The sequence below is a fragment of the Acomys minous genome (assembly GCF_964271855.1).
Source record: "Acomys minous genome assembly, chromosome: 2".
NCBI classification, from domain to species: domain Eukaryota; kingdom Metazoa; phylum Chordata; class Mammalia; order Rodentia; family Muridae; genus Acomys; species Acomys minous.
In genome coordinates this window covers 20103037-20121325 of record NC_140484.1, presented here as the reverse complement: position 1 = coordinate 20121325, position 18289 = coordinate 20103037, and the positions used below count along the sequence as shown (strand labels likewise).

The 18289-nt window shown below is 43.1% G+C and overlaps 1 protein-coding gene across 6 annotated transcripts in view; it reads left to right on the top strand.

The window, feature by feature from the left end:
- The window catches only part of CC2D2B (coiled-coil and C2 domain containing 2B), a 75674-nt gene that overhangs the window by 17474 nt on the left and 39911 nt on the right, over window positions 1-18289 (top strand). For all 6 annotated transcript variants that reach the window (XM_084749615.1, XM_084749617.1, XM_084749614.1 and 3 more), the window contains 8 exons: window positions 2808-3006; window positions 3165-3301; window positions 3405-3533; window positions 5194-5403; window positions 7695-7792; window positions 11957-12097; window positions 15108-15204; window positions 15359-15477. In XM_084749615.1, coding sequence (XP_084605741.1) covers window positions 2808-3006; window positions 3165-3301; window positions 3405-3533; window positions 5194-5403; window positions 7695-7792; window positions 11957-12097; window positions 15108-15204; window positions 15359-15477 — 1130 coding nt within the window. The remainder of the gene's footprint in view (window positions 1-2807; window positions 3007-3164; window positions 3302-3404; window positions 3534-5193; window positions 5404-7694; window positions 7793-11956; window positions 12098-15107; window positions 15205-15358; window positions 15478-18289) is intronic.

The window sequence follows — 18289 nt, the reverse complement described above, 5'->3', positions numbered from 1 at the left end:
GAGCCACGTTTCTCTACCTTCATGGGTACCACCCTGGTTTAAGCCATCACAGACTCTCACCTGGATCACTGCCGAGCCTTCCCCCGAAGTCACTGTGCACTTGTAGCAATCTCTTGCTTTAGCCCTTTCTAAGAGTTTCCGGGCTCACTTACGAGGAAAGCACAAGTCTCTTCAGCATTCCCCAAGGCCTGCATGACCTGGCCACTGAGTAGCATCCTGTCTTAGTTTCATCTCTTCTGCTCTCCTTCTCCATCACCTAACCCCAGCACATGTTCCCCTTGTTCCTCACTTACAGCCCCCTCTTGCCCTAGGGACTTCACACTTACTTGTCTGCTTTGAAAGGTCCTCTCTTATGTTTGTGTATATATATATTGTGCCCCTTACTACTGTTGGGAGTCCACATGAATGAGACATGATTAAAGATATTGTGCCTGAAAGTCCTATCTGAAATAATAGCCCCGGCCAACCTAGTCCAGAGCTCTCTGTGCCCTTACCCTGCCTTATTTTTCTTCATAATTCTTAATACTGCCCAATACAGATATTTTTGTCTATTTAATTTTTTCCTGGAGTGTATTAGGTAGTCAATGAATATTTGAATATCAAAAATATGTTTTTTCAATCCTTCCCGAGGTCTTAAATATGAAGCAAGCTGACCTTCTAGCATCTTAAGATATAGGTTAAGGGGTGGGGTTTTCTGGGAAAGGAGAAACTTCTGTCCTGGTCTTCCCGCTGAGCAGAGCACAGGAGCCATGTGCTATAACTGGACACTTTCCTTCTCACAGAGCAAGGACAAACGAAGTCAAGCAAAGGTAGGGAGGGCCCCAGGCTTAACGGGGCATTCCGGAGTCCAGGTTAGGTGGTTGCAACATGGAGTTATCTGGGAGAGTTGTCTTCCTGCCGGAAGGCCATTGGAAGGTACCGTCCCTGTCACATCGAGGAGAAATCTATTTTTCAAGGGTCTGAATTTGAGTGTGGCCCCTTCCTGTTGAGAGAAAGATGGGTGGTCCAACCTAACCTGTGACCCAGAGTGAAGTCTGAGGATGTCCTCAAAGGGTTCTGTTCCTCACTTCCTAGCCAGGGAGGGATGCTCCTTCAAAATAGGTAGGTACTGCATCTTCGCTTGTCACACAGTTCACTTTATGTCCATCTGCATTTAGATCTTCTAGGCAGCTGGCAGCACAGGAATGTTCTGTTGTGAGTCGCAAACTGAAGACCAGGAAGGTGACGACTTGAGATAGCAGCTGGGTTGGATTAAAAGAGAAAGAGTTTGGCACATAGGGCTTATTGAGTCACGATCGTAGCTTGGCCCAAACTGAAAACAAAGACAGTTAGGTGAGGCCCATACAGGTGCCTGTAGGTCAAAACATCAGGGGACAAATTGGGGACTCTACTATCCACAGCCATCAGGATTGAGAACCCTGACCTATAGCAGTGGTGTAGAGGAACATTGGCATGGAGGCACCAGCAAGGCCAGAGAGCCCATCTTAGTTGGCTGTAATACTATTTAAGGAGCTCCCCCGTGTGGAGATTCCCCCAAATCTTACTTATGCTTGTTGGTACTATACCTTGTTTGAATCCTAAAAAGACAGCACACAGATATCTGGATGTCACGTATTTCTGTGATGTCATAAAAGGGATAGGAAGGAGGGAATTAGTGTAGAATGACTTGATACAAACCCAAGTGATGCCTAACTGTGCTTTGTTTTAATGCTGGGAGGATGCAAGGAAGGAGGGGAAGTGGGAAAGAGTGTTGAAAGAAAAACAACAAAAACTATGTTTGAAAATGTCATCATGAGCCAGGCATGGTGGCTTTAACCCCAGCACTTAGGAAGCAGAGGCAGGCGGGTCTCTGAGTTCAAGGCCAGCCTGGCCTACAGAGTGAGTGCAGGACAGCCAGGACAACAGAGAGAAACCCAGTCTCAAAAAGAAAAAAAGAAGAAGAAAGAAAGAAAGGAAAGAGGGAGGGAAGGAAAGAAAGAAGGAAAGAAGGGACATCATCGTGAAACCCAGTTCTTCATTAATAAAAAGAAAAGTTGTTGAGCCCCCCAACTTCAAAATATTTTCAAAAAAAAAATGCTAGGATTCATGAAAGACCAGGTAAGGGTCTGTAGGTCACAAGAATTCTGCGATCCAGCTTTGCTATCACACACGTGATGGGTCACAGAGGCTCACAGCTATTGGGGACACTGAACCAGGGGGATCCTGAGTTTTATTTTTAGGTCAATTTAGGTTTTATTTACTGTGGCCTACAAAGTAAGTTCCAGGCTGGCCAAGGCAACATGCTGAGTCTCTATCTCAAAAAATGGAACCAAAATTCTGCGATTCTACTTTATTGTAAAACAGCTTTTATAGATAATCCTGTATTTCAGAATTTCACTGTAACCATCTTGCCATAGACTTCAGCTTTTCCTCTTTATTTTTCTTCTTAAACACCTTGTAGGAAAATTGTCTGCTTTTAAGGAAGTGCTGCTTTGGGGGGTGATGAAAGTGAAATGGGAGGTCTTGTGGCACTAGACCTGCCCCCCATGCCAGTCCTGTGCCTGAACCGTTTCCCAGGGGCAGAAGGAGCCTAAGGTGTCATTCTGTTTCAGGAACATTCACTGGAGAATTGAACAGTGCGCTACAGCAATATATTACATAGCAGTAACATAACCTTTATTCAGAGAAACTTTATCTTATCAGTAATGCATGTTATAGTTTCAGCTAGCACTTGGTCCATAGTAAGGCCCTGGAACGTGTCATTTATCTGCATAAATGGTCATGCGGGGAAAGCATGCAGACTGACCTTTATTTTTGCTGTTCAACAGAAAACAGTAAGTGATAGTTACTTCAAACACTCTGCATTTGGTGGTAGTTTACAAAGTGTTGCTGAAGGCCAAGATGAGGATTTTATGGAAGAAGTCATTTTAACAGATTTAATTGAGGTTAAAGCTGCGGAATATGAAGATGATCAAGAACAGATAAAAAACCAAGAGGCATGTGTTTTTGTGCCAAGTAGCTCTCCAGGTAAAACACTCCCCCAAATTATACAAGTCATGCATGCCCCATGTTATAGGACACTAGCTTACATGCATGTTGGAGCAGCAAAAAAAAAAAAATGATATTTTGTGTGTTTGTTCTCCCACTATGGAGTTTAAAGTGATTATCTAAGTTTTGTCATTAAGTGGACAGCCAGCATAAGCTGCCAAAAGGCATGATGCCTCGAATCTTAGAAGATGAAGGATTTTACATTAAGAAAAAGCCACAGACATATAAAAAGATGTGCAACAAAATGGAAAATCGTCTGCTCAGCCTACAGGAGGCAAGTATGCAAGCTAATAAGTTAAACCAGTGGCAGATAGCATTTGACATTTATTTTTTTAGTGGAATATTCAGTTACTATATATTGTACCTATTTTTGATAGGGAAAATGCTGGTTTGAAGAAAGTGGAGAAATAATGTCCTTACCTTCACCTATTAGGCAGTCTTGGAATTTTAGGCTCAGCACAAGCAAGGAATCCTTGAACCCGGCACTAAAGACTATACATAAGAAGGTAAGCAACAGCGGCCGGTTTACAATAATGCTTGGATAATGGTTCTTGTGATAATCAATTACAACTTACATTTTCATGTTTTTTTCTTACCTTCTAAGCCTACTGAGCCTAGTCATAGAATAGCTAACCTCAGATAAAATGTTAAGTAACCTTTGAGATTATTGAGGTCTGTTTAATGGTGGGAAATGCTCAAATAAGATGTGAAGTTAAAGCCTCAATACAAAACTTGTATGATCCTCACTTTGGTGGGTTTTTGGGTTTGTTTGTTTTTTAAGCACCAAATGAATGGTAACCAAGGGAACCACCATTGTAACTCTTAGCTCTGTGGATTACTCCTGTTTCATCCATTTTACATAAATGGAATCATTAAAACTTTACTCTATTTGTATACAGCAATAGTTTGCTTGTATCTTTTCTATGTAGATCTCAATTGTTTGAGGACCACACTTTGTGCATCTGCTCTTCTGTTGATGGATATCAGGTGTATCCGGTTGTTGGCCATTGTAACAACACTGCCACTCACTGAGGATGACACAAGCTAGAGTTATCTGGGACAAGGAACCCCAGCTGAGACAGTGTCCCCAGCAGGCTGCCTGTAGGCAAGTCTGTAGGGCATGTGTACAGTCTGGAGACTGGACACCCTCTCTTCTCCAGGTTGTTGGTGGTCAAGGTCTGTATTACAGCAATAGAGAGCAGACCAAGGCACCATTAATCGCCTGTAACTACTAACAGTGATTAATCTGTTCATGAGAAAAGAGGACTAGTTACCTTTTAAAAGTCTCACTGGGTCCAACTTCTCAATAACCCTGAATAGCAGTAAAATTCAATATGTGCTTCAGAGGGGGGAAAGCCCTGTTCAAACCCCAACAGCAGATCATTTCTAGCAGACTGATCCAGAGAGAGAGAGAGGGCTCAGTGCTGTCCTTCTGTGGTGGATTCGGTCCTGGGAGTTAGGTTAGATTGTGTGCGCTAAGGAGCTCACTATGGTCTCTCAAGTTGCATCACTAAAAGTCTGCCACTTGTCTTTAGACATAATGCTGCAACTGAAGAACAGGTTAAGACACAGATGGACCACTTTGCATATAATCTAGGACCTCCAGACTGAAACAATTATAACTGAGGTTCAGTCTAGTATCCAAATGGGGATAGTCTTGTATACAGGAGGCATGGTGTCCTCAGACCACTTCGAGAGTCTGGGTTCCTTTAATGGATTTTTCAGATGATCACCAGTTTTATTCACTTCTAAATAATGTTTTAATAGATGATTCCATTTAACTCTGACTCACAAGACAAAACTCTTACTGCAGAAGTTGTAACACAATTTGCCATGGTGTTCCTATAAAACATTATTTTGGGTTTTGTAAATTGAAAACCTAATATCCATATAAACAGTCATGGTGTGGATGACAATACTTTACAGCAAGATGATTAAGATTCTGTGTTAAAATAAGCTATTATAATAAAAAGAAGTACTATAAATCTATTTGATTAAATCAAGAGCCTAAAAAAATTTCAAAGGCGAACCACTCACTCACTGCCTTTATAGTTCTGTAGCTCTGAGATTTAAATGCTCCCGGCACATTATTTTATATGGAAGACTCGCTTGTGGTTTCAAAGGCAACAGAATCGAATGAACTCCATGCATATTTTTCTTTAAAAGGCAGTGAAATCTGACCTGGGATGCTGTTTTAGGAGCAGAATGGACGGTCAAAGGGAAATGTACCAATTAGATCTTAACATCGTGGGCTTGCAGTTCAGCCACCACCCGCTCTTCAATCAGGAACAAGTGCTGTGTGCAAGGCTGCTGCAGCTCTGTGAGTCTCTTCAGGACAGGCAGAAGCAGAGCTTATCCCAGCTGCTCTATGAGAAGGTGAGGGGGTCTTGTTGACTTTCCAGGGCCCAACACTTAATCCTGGGAGAGGACGCTCTTGGTATAGAGCGGTTATCAGCAAACAGTCTCCCTTGGTGCTTGAATATTTAACCTGTTAGAACAGCGATTTGACAACAAGTTGGAAGGTTTGACTTGTTGAGGAGACACCCCAAGGCTGCCTCAGAGGACACCCACTAGTCCAGCCATTCTCAACCTGTGGGTTATGACCCCCTTGGGGATAGAATGACCTTTTCATAGGGATCGCCAGTGTATATTGGAAAACATACACACTTACATTATGATTCATAAAAGTATCAAAACTTACAGTTATGAAATAGCAACAAAAATATTTTTTATGGTTGGGGCTTACCACAACATGAAGAAGAGTATTAAGGGTGAAAGCATTAGGAAGACTGAGAACCACTCCAGCAGTCAGTCCTGCTCTTGGCCCTATGGCTCAAGAAGAGTGTTTGAAATTACAGTGATGTTAAGAGGCACCACTTTTAAATCTTGCATTAAAATGAGTAGCAGTCTTGAACCTCTATGAGATTCTTCTGAGGGTGACTAATCTAAGTAGTCATCTTTGGACACTATGAGGAGAGTCGTGAGTGCTGAAGAAACATCAGAGATGTATCCATTGGATATTGCAGCTCCTCTCCTCTGAGCCTTCTTTGGGTTCCTCGTACCCAAGCATTCTGTTAATGAATATTCTTTTTAGGAAGAAAAATTGTTGGTCTCATTCACCCGAGTATGCTTGAAATCAAATAGTACATATTTCAGTAACCATGCAATGTTGACAGAGCCACCAGGCATCTCATAAAGTTGTAAATGAATTGTACCTTAATAAGTGTACGCTTGTTAATATAAGTGTACATTTGTTAATACAAGTGTAGCCTGCTGTGGTGGGACACACAATAGTACCAGTTCTTGGAGGCTGAAGGGGAAGAGTGCTTTAAGTTTGAGACCAACCTGGGATAGATAGCAAAACCCTCTTTAAAAAAAAAAATCAGAAAAACAAAAAACTGCGAGTGCAGAAATCCCAGAACTTGGTTCATCTGTCTGACTTTTGTGTTATTGATTGTGTGGGAGAATTTAATAGATGGAGGAAATGCATTAGTAGCATGGGCATAGTCCCTATGAATACCAAAGATTCTAAGTTTTAATGCAGTGTTGTCATGGAGTTCACACATAGAAGCCCTAATTCTGAAGTTGATACATGACCTTGGGAGGAATTTTATTTACAAATTTCTGCTCTATATAATGTACCTAGCAAATTACATCATCTTTAAAATTGTATGTATCAGGGCTGGAGAGATGGCTCAGAGGTTAAGAGCACTGCCTGCTCTTCCAGAGGTCCTGAGTTCAATTCCCAGCAACCACATGGTGGCTCACAACCATCTATAGTGAGATCTGGTATCCTTTTCTGGCCTGCAGGCATATATGAAGGTGAAACACTGTATACTTAAATAAATAAATATTTTTTAAAAATTGTACATATTGACAATAATTTATATCTCCATAGAGTACTATCTACTAATACATTTACAGAGAGACTTTATCTCTATTGTTGATATTCATGGATTTCTGCATAAAAAAATCTGTTTGACATTACTGTTTGTCACATATTTCCACACTATAGGCTTCTGAGTCAATCCATACTCTGTTAGCTAAGAAAAATGATCATTTAAGGGCAATTGATAGTATCTGGTATCTGAAAGACCAAATTATAGATGGTTTTCTAATGATTATTATGACGTGTGTATAACCTGTAGTTTTTTATTCTATGTGTAACTCAGAGCTGGGTCTTAGATGAAATTGAGCTTCACCTTGATTATTTGTCTCCAAAGGTGAAGCCTGGGATAGATAGCAGCACCACGATTTCAGTACTGACTTGCAGAATTGTCTTTTTTGTTTGATTGTTTTTTGTTGGTGTTGGTGTTGGTTTGTTGGGACAAGTTTCTTTGCATAGCCTTGGCTGTCTTATAGCTCAACTCTGTAGACCAGGCTGGCCTTCAACTCACAGAGATCAGCCTGCTTCTGCTTCCCAAGTGCTGATATTATAGGCGTGTGCCACCACTGCTCTGCAAGAACTGTCATTACATTTATTATGTATGTAGTCTTGCCTTGTTTCCATTACTAAATTTAAGTATTAAATTATGAAAGGTAGGAGGACAAAATTTACATTCATGTGAATCTGTTGCACACATCTGGACTTAAATCTTTACAGGTGAGTTAGAGTGACAGTCACAAGTATATGAAATACAGCAAAAAACTTCTTTTCTTGATTGCAGCTGAAAGCACTGACAGAAGCTACCAAACTAGCAAGTGAAAACCCAGAAATAAACCAGCTTACCAGAAATTCATTACAAGATTATTATTGGCAGATAAGGTAGGTAGGCTTTGAGTGAGTCCTGCATCTATCAAACATTTATTAAGTGACTTCCTTCGATGACATGTTGTGATTGCTTTGAGATATATAAAATTTGAGAAATAGAGCTTCCTATTCTTTAAGAGATTACAGAAATGTTGCTAGTTTTTCCTTAAGACTCATGTTTATGTAGAAACAATTCATAGAACTACCATGAGAAAATACTTAATAAAAAGCTTTCCAAAATTTCTGAAGAGAAAGACTAGAGCTGGAAAGTATAGGTGGTGATTTGAATAGGTATAGCCCCATAGATTCATGTGTTTGAAAGCTTGGCCTGTAGGTAATGGCATTTCTAGGAGGCGTGGCCTTGCTGGAGGAAGTATGTCACTGTGGGGGCGGGCTTAGAAGTCTCCTATGCTCAAGCTCTACTCAGTGTGGAATGCCAGTTTCCTCCTGGCTATCTTCAGATCAAGATATAGAACTCTTGGCCTCTCCAGCACCATGTCTGCCTGCACACTGCCATGCTTCCCACCATGATGATAATGGACTAAACCTCTGAAACTGCTGGCCAGTCCCAATGAAGTGTTTTCCTTTTATAAGGGTTGCCATGGTTATGGTCCCTTCACAGCAAGAGGAAACCCTTACTAAGACAGAAGTTGGTACCAGGGACTGGGTTATTACTGTGATAGGCCTGACCGTGCTTTTGTTTGGAGGGATGTGGACTAGAAAAGCAGTGGATTGCTTTAAGCAGGGCTTGATGGACCATGCTAATAGGAACATGGAAGAGACTGGTACTGGGGGTGGTTTGAACTGTGGGAGCCTGTCTCAGAAAGGTTTCAGAGGAAAAGAACATTATTATGTTGCCTAGAGATTGTTCTTGTGATATTTTGGTGAAGAATGTGGCTACTTTTTGTCTTCGCCAGAAGAGTCTGCCTGGGCCTAAGGTGAAGAGATTTAGATTAATTGTATTGACAAAGAAAATCTCAAACAGCCTAGAATAGACTCTGTTCTATGGTTCACTCTGATGAAGAACCTTTTGATCAAATGTAGGAAGGTGAGAAAGGAAAAATACAAAAATACAAAATTCAAGGGCTAAAGGAGCACCAGGAAGTGGAATGGAATTAATCCTGTGTTCAAAGAGATAAACCGATAGAAGATGTTAAATATGATTAAAGGAGTGGTGACCTCAGGGGAAGATTCCACCAGATAAGCTTCCATCTTGTGAAAAGGATGTTTCCAAACAGACATTGCCACCTATTCTAAAATTACAGTGCATTTGTGCTTGTAGAAGGGATAGTTATAGCATGCTAGATGTTATTATGGCCTGGTTATTCTTTATGCATTTACAGTTGTACAAGGCATAGTTATATCATGGTAGGCCTTATTATAACCTGGTTATTGTTTTCATTTGGACATAACGAAATATGACAGTGTGTCAAATTGACAAGGGGTGGATTGTGATGGCTGTTATCAACCATAAACTTGACTATATCTGGAATGAACTACAATCCAGAAATGGAGGGCACACCTGATCCGGATCTTGAGTCAGGAAGACAACCCAGATCTTGCAGCGTAGATCTGCATAGATCTTGCAGCATGATTTTAAAAATCCATAACAAAAATGAATTAAAGACATTTTTAGGTCAAGAAAGAAAAAAGAAAGAAAGAAAGGGAGGAAGGAAAGAAGGAAGGAAGGAAGGAAGGAAGGAAGAAATGCTTAGGTCCCGGTGTGGTGGTACACCCTGATAAGCCCAGCACTTACAAGACAGAGGTATTCAGATCTCTGAGTTCAAGGCCAGCCTGGTCTACAGAACAAGTTTCATTGACAGTCCATCTTAGTCAGTGGAGGAAATCACGGTAAACAGAAAGCTGGTGACATTGTAATAGAACAAGAGGACCACATTGCAGCCCCAGCAAACAGCAGGACTTGGCAGCTTCTGCCCTGTGGTTCTGGCTTTAGAGTCAAAAATTCTTCCTCCAAGACTAAGGAAAGTTGCCGAGGCCAGGTGTGTGGCAAGGGTGCCCTGCATGGAGGCCCAGAGAGGCCACTGTGTGAAGCGATGTAGGTAAAGCCTGGTTTATCTTGGGAGAGCCCAAGAGGTAAAAGATGCCAGAGCAGCAAGGAAAGCTGCTAACAGGGAGTGGAACCAGCCCAAGAGAAAGAAAGGAGTTGCAGTCAACAAAGCTGAAGGGAGTCGGAGATCTCGAGAGACACAGAGTTACCATCACTAGGCTCCCTTCCCTACACTTTTGAATGGTAATGTGTGTCTTGTGCCATGATATGTGAAAATATGTCATCTGGGTTTTTATTTTGACTTTGTAGGGGATTACGGTTAAAAGACTGCATGAGTCTTCAAAAGATTGAACTTTAGACTTTGGTCTTTTAAGCCTTGTTGAGACTGTGATAGACTGTGGGGACTTTTGAAGTGGGACTGAATGCATTTTGCATTATGCTATGACTACAAGCCTGTGGGAGACAGGGAGTGGAACGTGGTAGTTTGAATAGCTAAGCCCTCCCCCGCCCCCATAGATTCATGTGTTTGAATGCTTGGCCTATAGAGAATGACACTATTAGGGGGTGTGGCCTTGTTGGAGGAGGTGTGTCACTGTGAGGGTGGGCTTTGAGGTCTACTATACTCAAGTTCTGCCCAATGTGAAGTACCAGTCACTTCCTGGCTGCCTTCAGATGAAGATGCAGAACTCCTGGCTCCTCCAGCACCATACTGCCATGACGGTAACGGACTAAACCTCAGAAGCTGTAAGCCAGCCCGAATGAAATGTTGCCCTTTATAAGAGTTGCCTTGGTCATGGTGTCTCTTTATAGCCACTCTAATTAAGACAGTAGGACAACTGAAAAGGAAACTCACTCAAGGACTTGGTTTAAAAGCAGATCTGAGCAGACAGAAAAGGCAGTGAACCTGAAGATAAGAGTATGGAAAGTCTGTGAAGCAGAAAATCATAGCCTGGGCCACCCGAGAGCAGTTACCTAGATTGACACGTGTCACAGGAGCTCCACAAGGATGCGACAGACTTGAGGAGGCTGGAATCCATGGTCGGGGAGAATGAGTCAGAAGAGGATACTGACCTAAGAGCAAGCAGACAGGAAGCAGAGAGAGAAGAAAGGAAGGTGTGGGTGCAAGAGGCATTCCATACAGTAGTACCCTAGTGACCCACTTCCTCCAGCAAGGCCCCACCCCCTGCCAGGGAGACAGCCAGATCACAGGTCCATTGTTAGTTAAGTTAGAATCCTCAAGCATTAGTCATTTAACAGTACATCAGTGTGTGTGTGGGAGGGAGTCCAAATGGGTTGGTGGTAAGGGTATTGGGAGGGAGGTGGGGTCCTTTAAAGCTGATTAGGCCATGAGGGGCCCATAGTCATGATAGGGCGGTGGGTTTTAATGTCTTAATACAAGTGCTTTTGGGAATGGATTCTGCCCACCACCAGGGAAGTGATCTAGGTTGAATAATGTGTAGAGTTTCTCTACTCCCCAAGTATTTCAAATAACAACAGTCCCTCCACGGCACCTTCCTGGAATGTCTAATACTCGGTGTTTTCCTCACCATTCCCTGTCATCAAAACCTCTTAAGATTCTGAGACCTGAAAGTGTCTGAACTGTTTCTAAATTAGTGGCTGTGGGGCTGCTCAAATAGAACTTACTAGACGGCAAGATAAAGCCGGAGCACATCCCTGTATTAGAGCAAATAAAAGCACCAGCTAGTTTATACAGTGTTGCCATCAATAGAAGAATCCCAGGCAGAAATGATCTAAAGTGTCACATAGGTAGCATGAAACGTCACCAAGGTGCCAGGGCCTCTTGGCCCCTTTCTTTTACTGTTGCTTTCTTCCAACATCTATATGTTCCTTTGGGGTCCTGCACTCACTCTCTCTCTCTCTCTCTCTCTCTCTCTCTCTCTCTCTCCTGTCTCTCTCTCTCAGTAGAAAGCTCACATTTTAGCAGAGCACTTTAGAATGGTGGTAAAACCTTTGCAGAGTACATTACTACTGGGTTTTCAGTGGATAAAAGAAAGGCATCCTAAGATAGAGGTTTCAGATGTGGGTATAGTACGGGAGCAGATGATCTGGGTCCAATATGTTCTTCTACAACGTTCCAAGTGACTTACAGTCTTATCGGCTTATCAGTTCTGATCTAGCAGCCCACCCTTGGTCTGCAATTATTTTCACAGTGACACAAAGCGGCTATATGACGCAGAAAGGGAAAAGGACCACTCTCTGCTGCACAGTGTTTTACAGACTTGGAAACAGATGAAATCTCTCCGGCAAAAGCAAGGATTTACAAGCACCCCAGTAAAGCTGCAGTTTCATAGGTAAGTGATCACTCTGTTTGTGCTTATTGGCCTTTGAGGAAATCCTGTGAATCCTGAGAATTCACACTGACTGAAAAAGATGGCAAAGAAACATAACTGTTTCACATACTCAGTAAAGGCCTGTACCTTGAATATATGAGTAAATCTTACAATTCAGCTATAATGTGGCTTGACTTATAAGTGGTCAAAGGGTTTGGACAGACATGGGCCAGAAGGCAAGTGGATGAAAGATTGCCACATGAAGGAATGCTTTTCAACAAGCCGGAAAGAAATGTAAGTTAAGCAGTATTAACATACTGTTCAAATGGCTAAAAATGAAAAGGTCATTAACAAGTGCTGCCAAAGATGCTGGAGAGGAAAAAGTCTCCATTCCCTGCTGATGGGCACAGAAGTGGTTTGGCACCTTCTCATTAAATTGAACATGGACCCAGCAATCGTACTTTGCATATAAGATACACCATATATAAAATGTTATAAGTAACTAGACTGAGTCACAAAAGTGTAATTCAGAATTAAGTTTGTTAGTCATGTAAGCTATTCATGAACTCCAGAGAAATAACGAGGTACCTTCTCACAGCCCTTTGTCCCGAGAACTGGTAAGGGCGAGCGTGGTTTCAGGTGGCCAGGGAAGGTGTGTTTTCTGTTGTTCTTCTTGCACAGTAGCTTTTGACAAAAGTGCTTCAGTTTGCAAACCCAAGCCCAGTGTGGAATTTCACCCTGAGCCCCCGAATCAGTGGGAGCTTGAACTTGCTTCCAATCTTTTAAAGCAACTCGACAGACCCACGCACAGAGGATACCATAAGCCTGTTCACCGAGTCCTGTCCTCGCCGCTCTGAACTCCATCCCACCGGAGGCTCTCGGTGTTGGCTCTTCCTAGCATTCAGCAGACTCAGGCTGGGACTCACCTCTCCACAGCACTTCTGCTTAGAAACCCCATATTTGACCATGTCCCCTGGATGGGGAGGCCTGGTGGCACTCAGAGGAAGGACAGCAGATTACCAAGAAGAGACTTGATACCCTATGAGCATATACAGGGGGAGGAAGTCCCCCTCAGTCAAGTCATAGGGGAGGGGAGTAAGGGGAAAATGGGAGGGAGGGAGGAATGGGAGGATACAAGGGATGGGATAACAACTGAGATATAATATGAATAAATTAATAACCCCTTTGGGTTCTAATGACTCTTTCATAGGGGATGGTTCTCAGATACCCTGCATATTAAATATTTATATTACAACTCATAACAGTGGCAAAATTACAATTATGCAGTAGCAATGAAATAATGTTATGGTTGGAGGCCACCACAACTGTATTACAGGGTGACAGCATTAGGATGTTTGAGAACTACCAATGAGTTACTATTTTCACCTGTGTCCTGCTTCTACTGCCTGGAGAAGATTCAGATCACGAGAGGTGCCTAAGAGGAGAAGGCGAATGCAAGCCACACAAGAGGAGACCCTGCACTTACTAAACAAACCAGAAAGTTGTTATTTTCCAAATGGTCCAGAGTAAAAAGGAGTCCACAAAACCAAGACCACTCTTCCTCAATAACTGTCTGAAAGAGATTCTGGTTTAAACAGCCTCATGACACGTGACTAATGGCACCCAATAGAGATTGACTAATAGTTTACTGATAACATTGGTTCTCCAGAATCCCATCCATTAGTGTCACCGGAAGCCTGACCTCCGCTGTTCCTGTTTAGTTGGTATGGTGTATGGTTCGATCTCAGGCCTCTTAAAACCGCATCTCTCTGAGTGATTTAATATGTTACAAAGTTTGTGAGCCATTGCATTAAAGAACAGTAAGTCATCTGATTCACGATTACTGGGATGTGCACTTTACACAAGACACCGAAGGCATTCAGGCCTCCAGTCAGCCTGATTGTGAGATGAGAGTAGGCCTAGATGCTTCAGTCATTTGTCACAATTCTGTAGCATCCCTGTGTCCAAGGGTAAAGCATATACCTTTTCAAACAGCTCTGCTAAGACATACTTCACAGTTTATCTTTTTTTTTTTTAGTATATTCCACAGTCAGAAAGCACTCACATCACCCCAAAAAGAAAACGTTGCCTTCCCGTTTGTAATCACCCTTCAAATGTGTGGACAGGTCTCTCAGGGACTATACCCTGGTGAGGAATTGCTGGATCATGTGGTACTAATCTGGTTAGCATTCTGAGGAACAGCTAGACTGCTTTCCAGAGTAACTGTGCCCTTCTATACTCCAAGCAGAGGTCACATCATCCCAAAAGATTTCCTCCTAAAGCTTAAACAACAACAACAACAACAACACACACATGCACACACACGCACACACACACATACAAACACGAAGCTTTGAACTGAAAAGCACAAAACCCCTTAATCAAGAAAATTCAGCTCCCAGGACAGTTGCTATCTGAAAACGTTTCAGGTAAGTGGAGCTTGGTTGAATTGTAGTAGAGCCCATTGCACTGAGCGGTGAGAATGGAGCCGATGTGTAGCAGGGACTCAGGGCTCTGAGTAGGAGAGGAAACAGTCCCAGCACTGAATTTCTTATTGTTAGTGTGGCAGCCACACACACCCCACCCCCACACCCCCCCTCACCCTCCCTGCCCTCGCCCCCTCCCCCCCCCCAGCTGCCCCCTCCCCCACTTCCCATGAGCAGCTGGGCGGTGCACTCACTGTCATTTTCACCTACCTCTACACCAGGTTGTTTGCATAGCATAGACCGTGAGAGAAGATGGCAGACATGTGGCCTTCACCCTTCACTTTACATATCCCCATTCCTCTGGATGCTTTTCTCACCCGAGGAGGAATGCTGGTGGCAGATTTACCGACGAGGAAGAAACGATGAAAACTGCCAAAATGCTTAGGAAGTTTGTTTTCCAAATTTATCTCTTAACAACTCCAAATACCTACATTGCTTCTACTCTAAACAAAAAAAAAATTGCATTTGTTTATTTAGTTAATCACACTACAGCCTGAACCCTGCCCCTCCCTCCTCTTTAAACAATTTTATTTATTGTTAATTAGGCTAAAAATGAGGACGTGGGAAGCGGGAAGGACAGAAGTATCTGGGGAAGAAAGTGAAGACACGCCGCCGGTTCAGAATGAAGACACGCGGGAGGAGGTCTGTAGTGCGCGTGGTGACGCCCACCGGGCTAACTAGCTAGGGGATTTTGTTGCTCGGTACATGCGTATTGGAATTTGCAACAATACCACACAAGTACAAGGGTAGACGGTTTATGCGGCAAATTACATGTCCTTCTGTTTTTGGTTTCTAGACTCTCCCCCTTCCAGCTTCAGACCTTGAAGGAATGGAAATTGAAAGGACAAAGCCAATCACTCTGGTGCCACAACTTTCTTTCACAGCAGAGTTAACAAACCTATCCAAGTGTTCACTGTAAGCACCGTAGAGAACTGTTTCCTCATTGCCCGTTACGCACTGTGTTGTTCCTAATAGTGATGTCAGGTCTCTTGAGTACCATTTGTTTGGCACTCACCATCAGGTTTGCATATCCACATGTTCACGTTTCACTGCCCCCCAAAGCTCAGTGGAGTTTGATGCTGTCCTCGTCTTGGAAATGGGGGAGTTTATCCTAAGGGAAGGTAAAGTTGCTCCTGGCCACATAGCAAATACATTCCTCAGGGAGGACACAGACCGTTTTAACTTGCCATAAAATCTATACCGTCTTCACTAGCAAGCCCATTATATTAGTAAGTCTTATACTTTGTCATGGCAGTAGTATTTATTCAGGTATCAATGGGGGATATAAGCCACTGTTAAGTAACATTATATTGTTGTCTTGCTATTATAGAACACCTAGCATTTATATCAAGAGGGCCCCTGGACAGTTTCTTTTTTTTTTGACAGTACAAATTCCATTCCTTTCCAGATCTTCCTCATCCTTGCCTATGACATTATGCATAAACAAATATGATGCCCATTTTTCTCATCCACAAGGCTTATGGGTCCCATCTGTCATAAACAGGATATTGCAGCTTAGGGCACTGAACTGCATCTAGTTTTCTACATCCTATCCCAGAGGAGGCAGGATGATTTCATCTTTTGAGTATTGTGAATGCATCATTTAGTACAGAGTTGGAACATGGATGATGCCTCAGTAACTAGTCACACTTATAAGCAAATGGACAAGCACAAAGAAGAGCAGACGGAGGGCACAATTATCACCACCTTCTTTCTGAGCAGAGCGGCACAGCAGAAACAGAGCAGCCTTTTATTTGTCCTGGAGCTCCTTTGCATGAGGGCCTAAGATAATTTATTAGGTAAAACATGTACAAAACGCCCATCAAAACAAAAGCAGGGAAATAAATCATGAAAAGACATTGGAGAAGATATTGGGAGGGGCCGCAGTAAAGACACTGCCACTCTACTTGGGCGAAGGTTTTTATTGTGAATAAGAGAGAGAAAATATCCAGAGGCATCTAGAAGAGTCCAGAGCAGAGAAAAAGAGGAGTAGACAAGGCATGATCAGGCTATCTATGGGAGGGGAGAAGGCACCAGAAAGCAGAGAATGGAGTGGTGAGGAAGTGTGAGAGAGAAGGCGGTGGACAAATCGTGCAGCTTGTTTTTTATTTTAATTTTACTTTATTATCTTGTTGTTTTTTTTTTTTTTTTTTTGAAACACGGTTTCTCTGTGCAGGCCAGACTGTCCTTGAATTTGCACTGTAGACCATGATAGCCTTGAACTCATAGAGATCTGCCTGCCTGTGCCCCCTCAGTGCTGGCATTGAAGGTGTGTGCCACCACTGCCCTTGAGATCATGAAGGGTGTAAGGAGGTGGGAAGAAGGACTCCTTCCGGCGATGGTAAACCCATTTCACAAGTCCCTGAGGAAAGCTGGCTTCTAACCGCCAGAAACCCTCCTATGGTCCAGCTTGAGCTCATCTCTAGACATGTGGAGATCCCGAGACCTGACCGAGGAAAAGAGGATCTGCCTGACAGAAAACCTAGAAAAGGCACAGAAGGGTTACAGCAAAATACAGGAAATGCAGCTTTGCAAAGCAGTTGCCAACAAATAGTGTGGCTGCCCCTTCACAGACAAACAAAATCGATTCTTTAGAAAAGAGTCAAGCGTTGATGCCAAGGCCAGAAGTGGGAAGAATACAGAGATGAGGGAAGGATTAACGATGGTTACAGCAGAAGAAAAGGCACTGTTTCCTGGAGATAATGGAACTCTTGAGTTGGTAAATTTTCATAACGTGGAAAGCACAGCCAGAGATCTATAAGGTCCTCAGCAATTAGGATGTCCACACAAGATTTGACTTTCAAATGTGCTCGGTTTATTCAAACAAACACTCCTTACACTATCATGCTAATACAAAGAGTTAAAGCAGACATCTCAGCAAGCAGAGAACAGCTGTTGGGGCAGAAATGCTGCTGGGGAACCTTCTCCGGCGTGAACACTGAACCCTGTAGGCTCAACCCACATCTGCAGTGAAGTCCTTCGGCTGTGGCAGCCCGGAGGATGGCATTGATGGAGGTCAGAGGCCAGGAAGTCCCCAAGAATGCTGGCCAGTGGCCTCTATGAGCCCAGTGACAATGCTGGAAGTCCCAACGGCCACTGAGGCCAGGACCGCACACAGTCTCAAAGTCTTGCTGATGGTGTCAACATAGGGGGACAGGAGCCGTGTCTTGGGACCATGACAGTGTGATCCTAGAGACCATTGCCAAAATTCCAATTTTCATATCATGTCATTGGGCAGTAGCTGTAGGCTGTCAGGGCCCACTGATCATGGCTGGTTCATCAACACATCTTGGGGTTACTTCATTAAAATATCAAGGCCACCCCCGGCAGGGCCCCTATCTGAGGCAGCCTCCCAGGAGCTTGCTTCTAAGGCCTGTCTCTTACCCTAGCTGCCCAGTGGTAAGCTTAGGCGTCATATCTCAAATCACAGAGAATGGCTTTTGAGGTACACCAAATGGTTTCTGAGTTATACAAAATTTTTTTTCTTTAATTATGTATATAACACATAATCTATTTGTGAGTTCGTTGTTAAAACTACTTTCAGAGGACAACACACAGGGTAGCTTTCTCTGGAGTAACTGGGAAGGTGGGGGAGACAAAGAGAAGGTTGGAGAAACATGTTTGTTGTCCTCTGACCTTCCAAGCGGGTTACAAGAAGATGTGTAGACAAACAAAGGGAAGAGAGACTCCGACCCTCCCATAAGCTGAAGGGGTGGGGGTGTTTCAG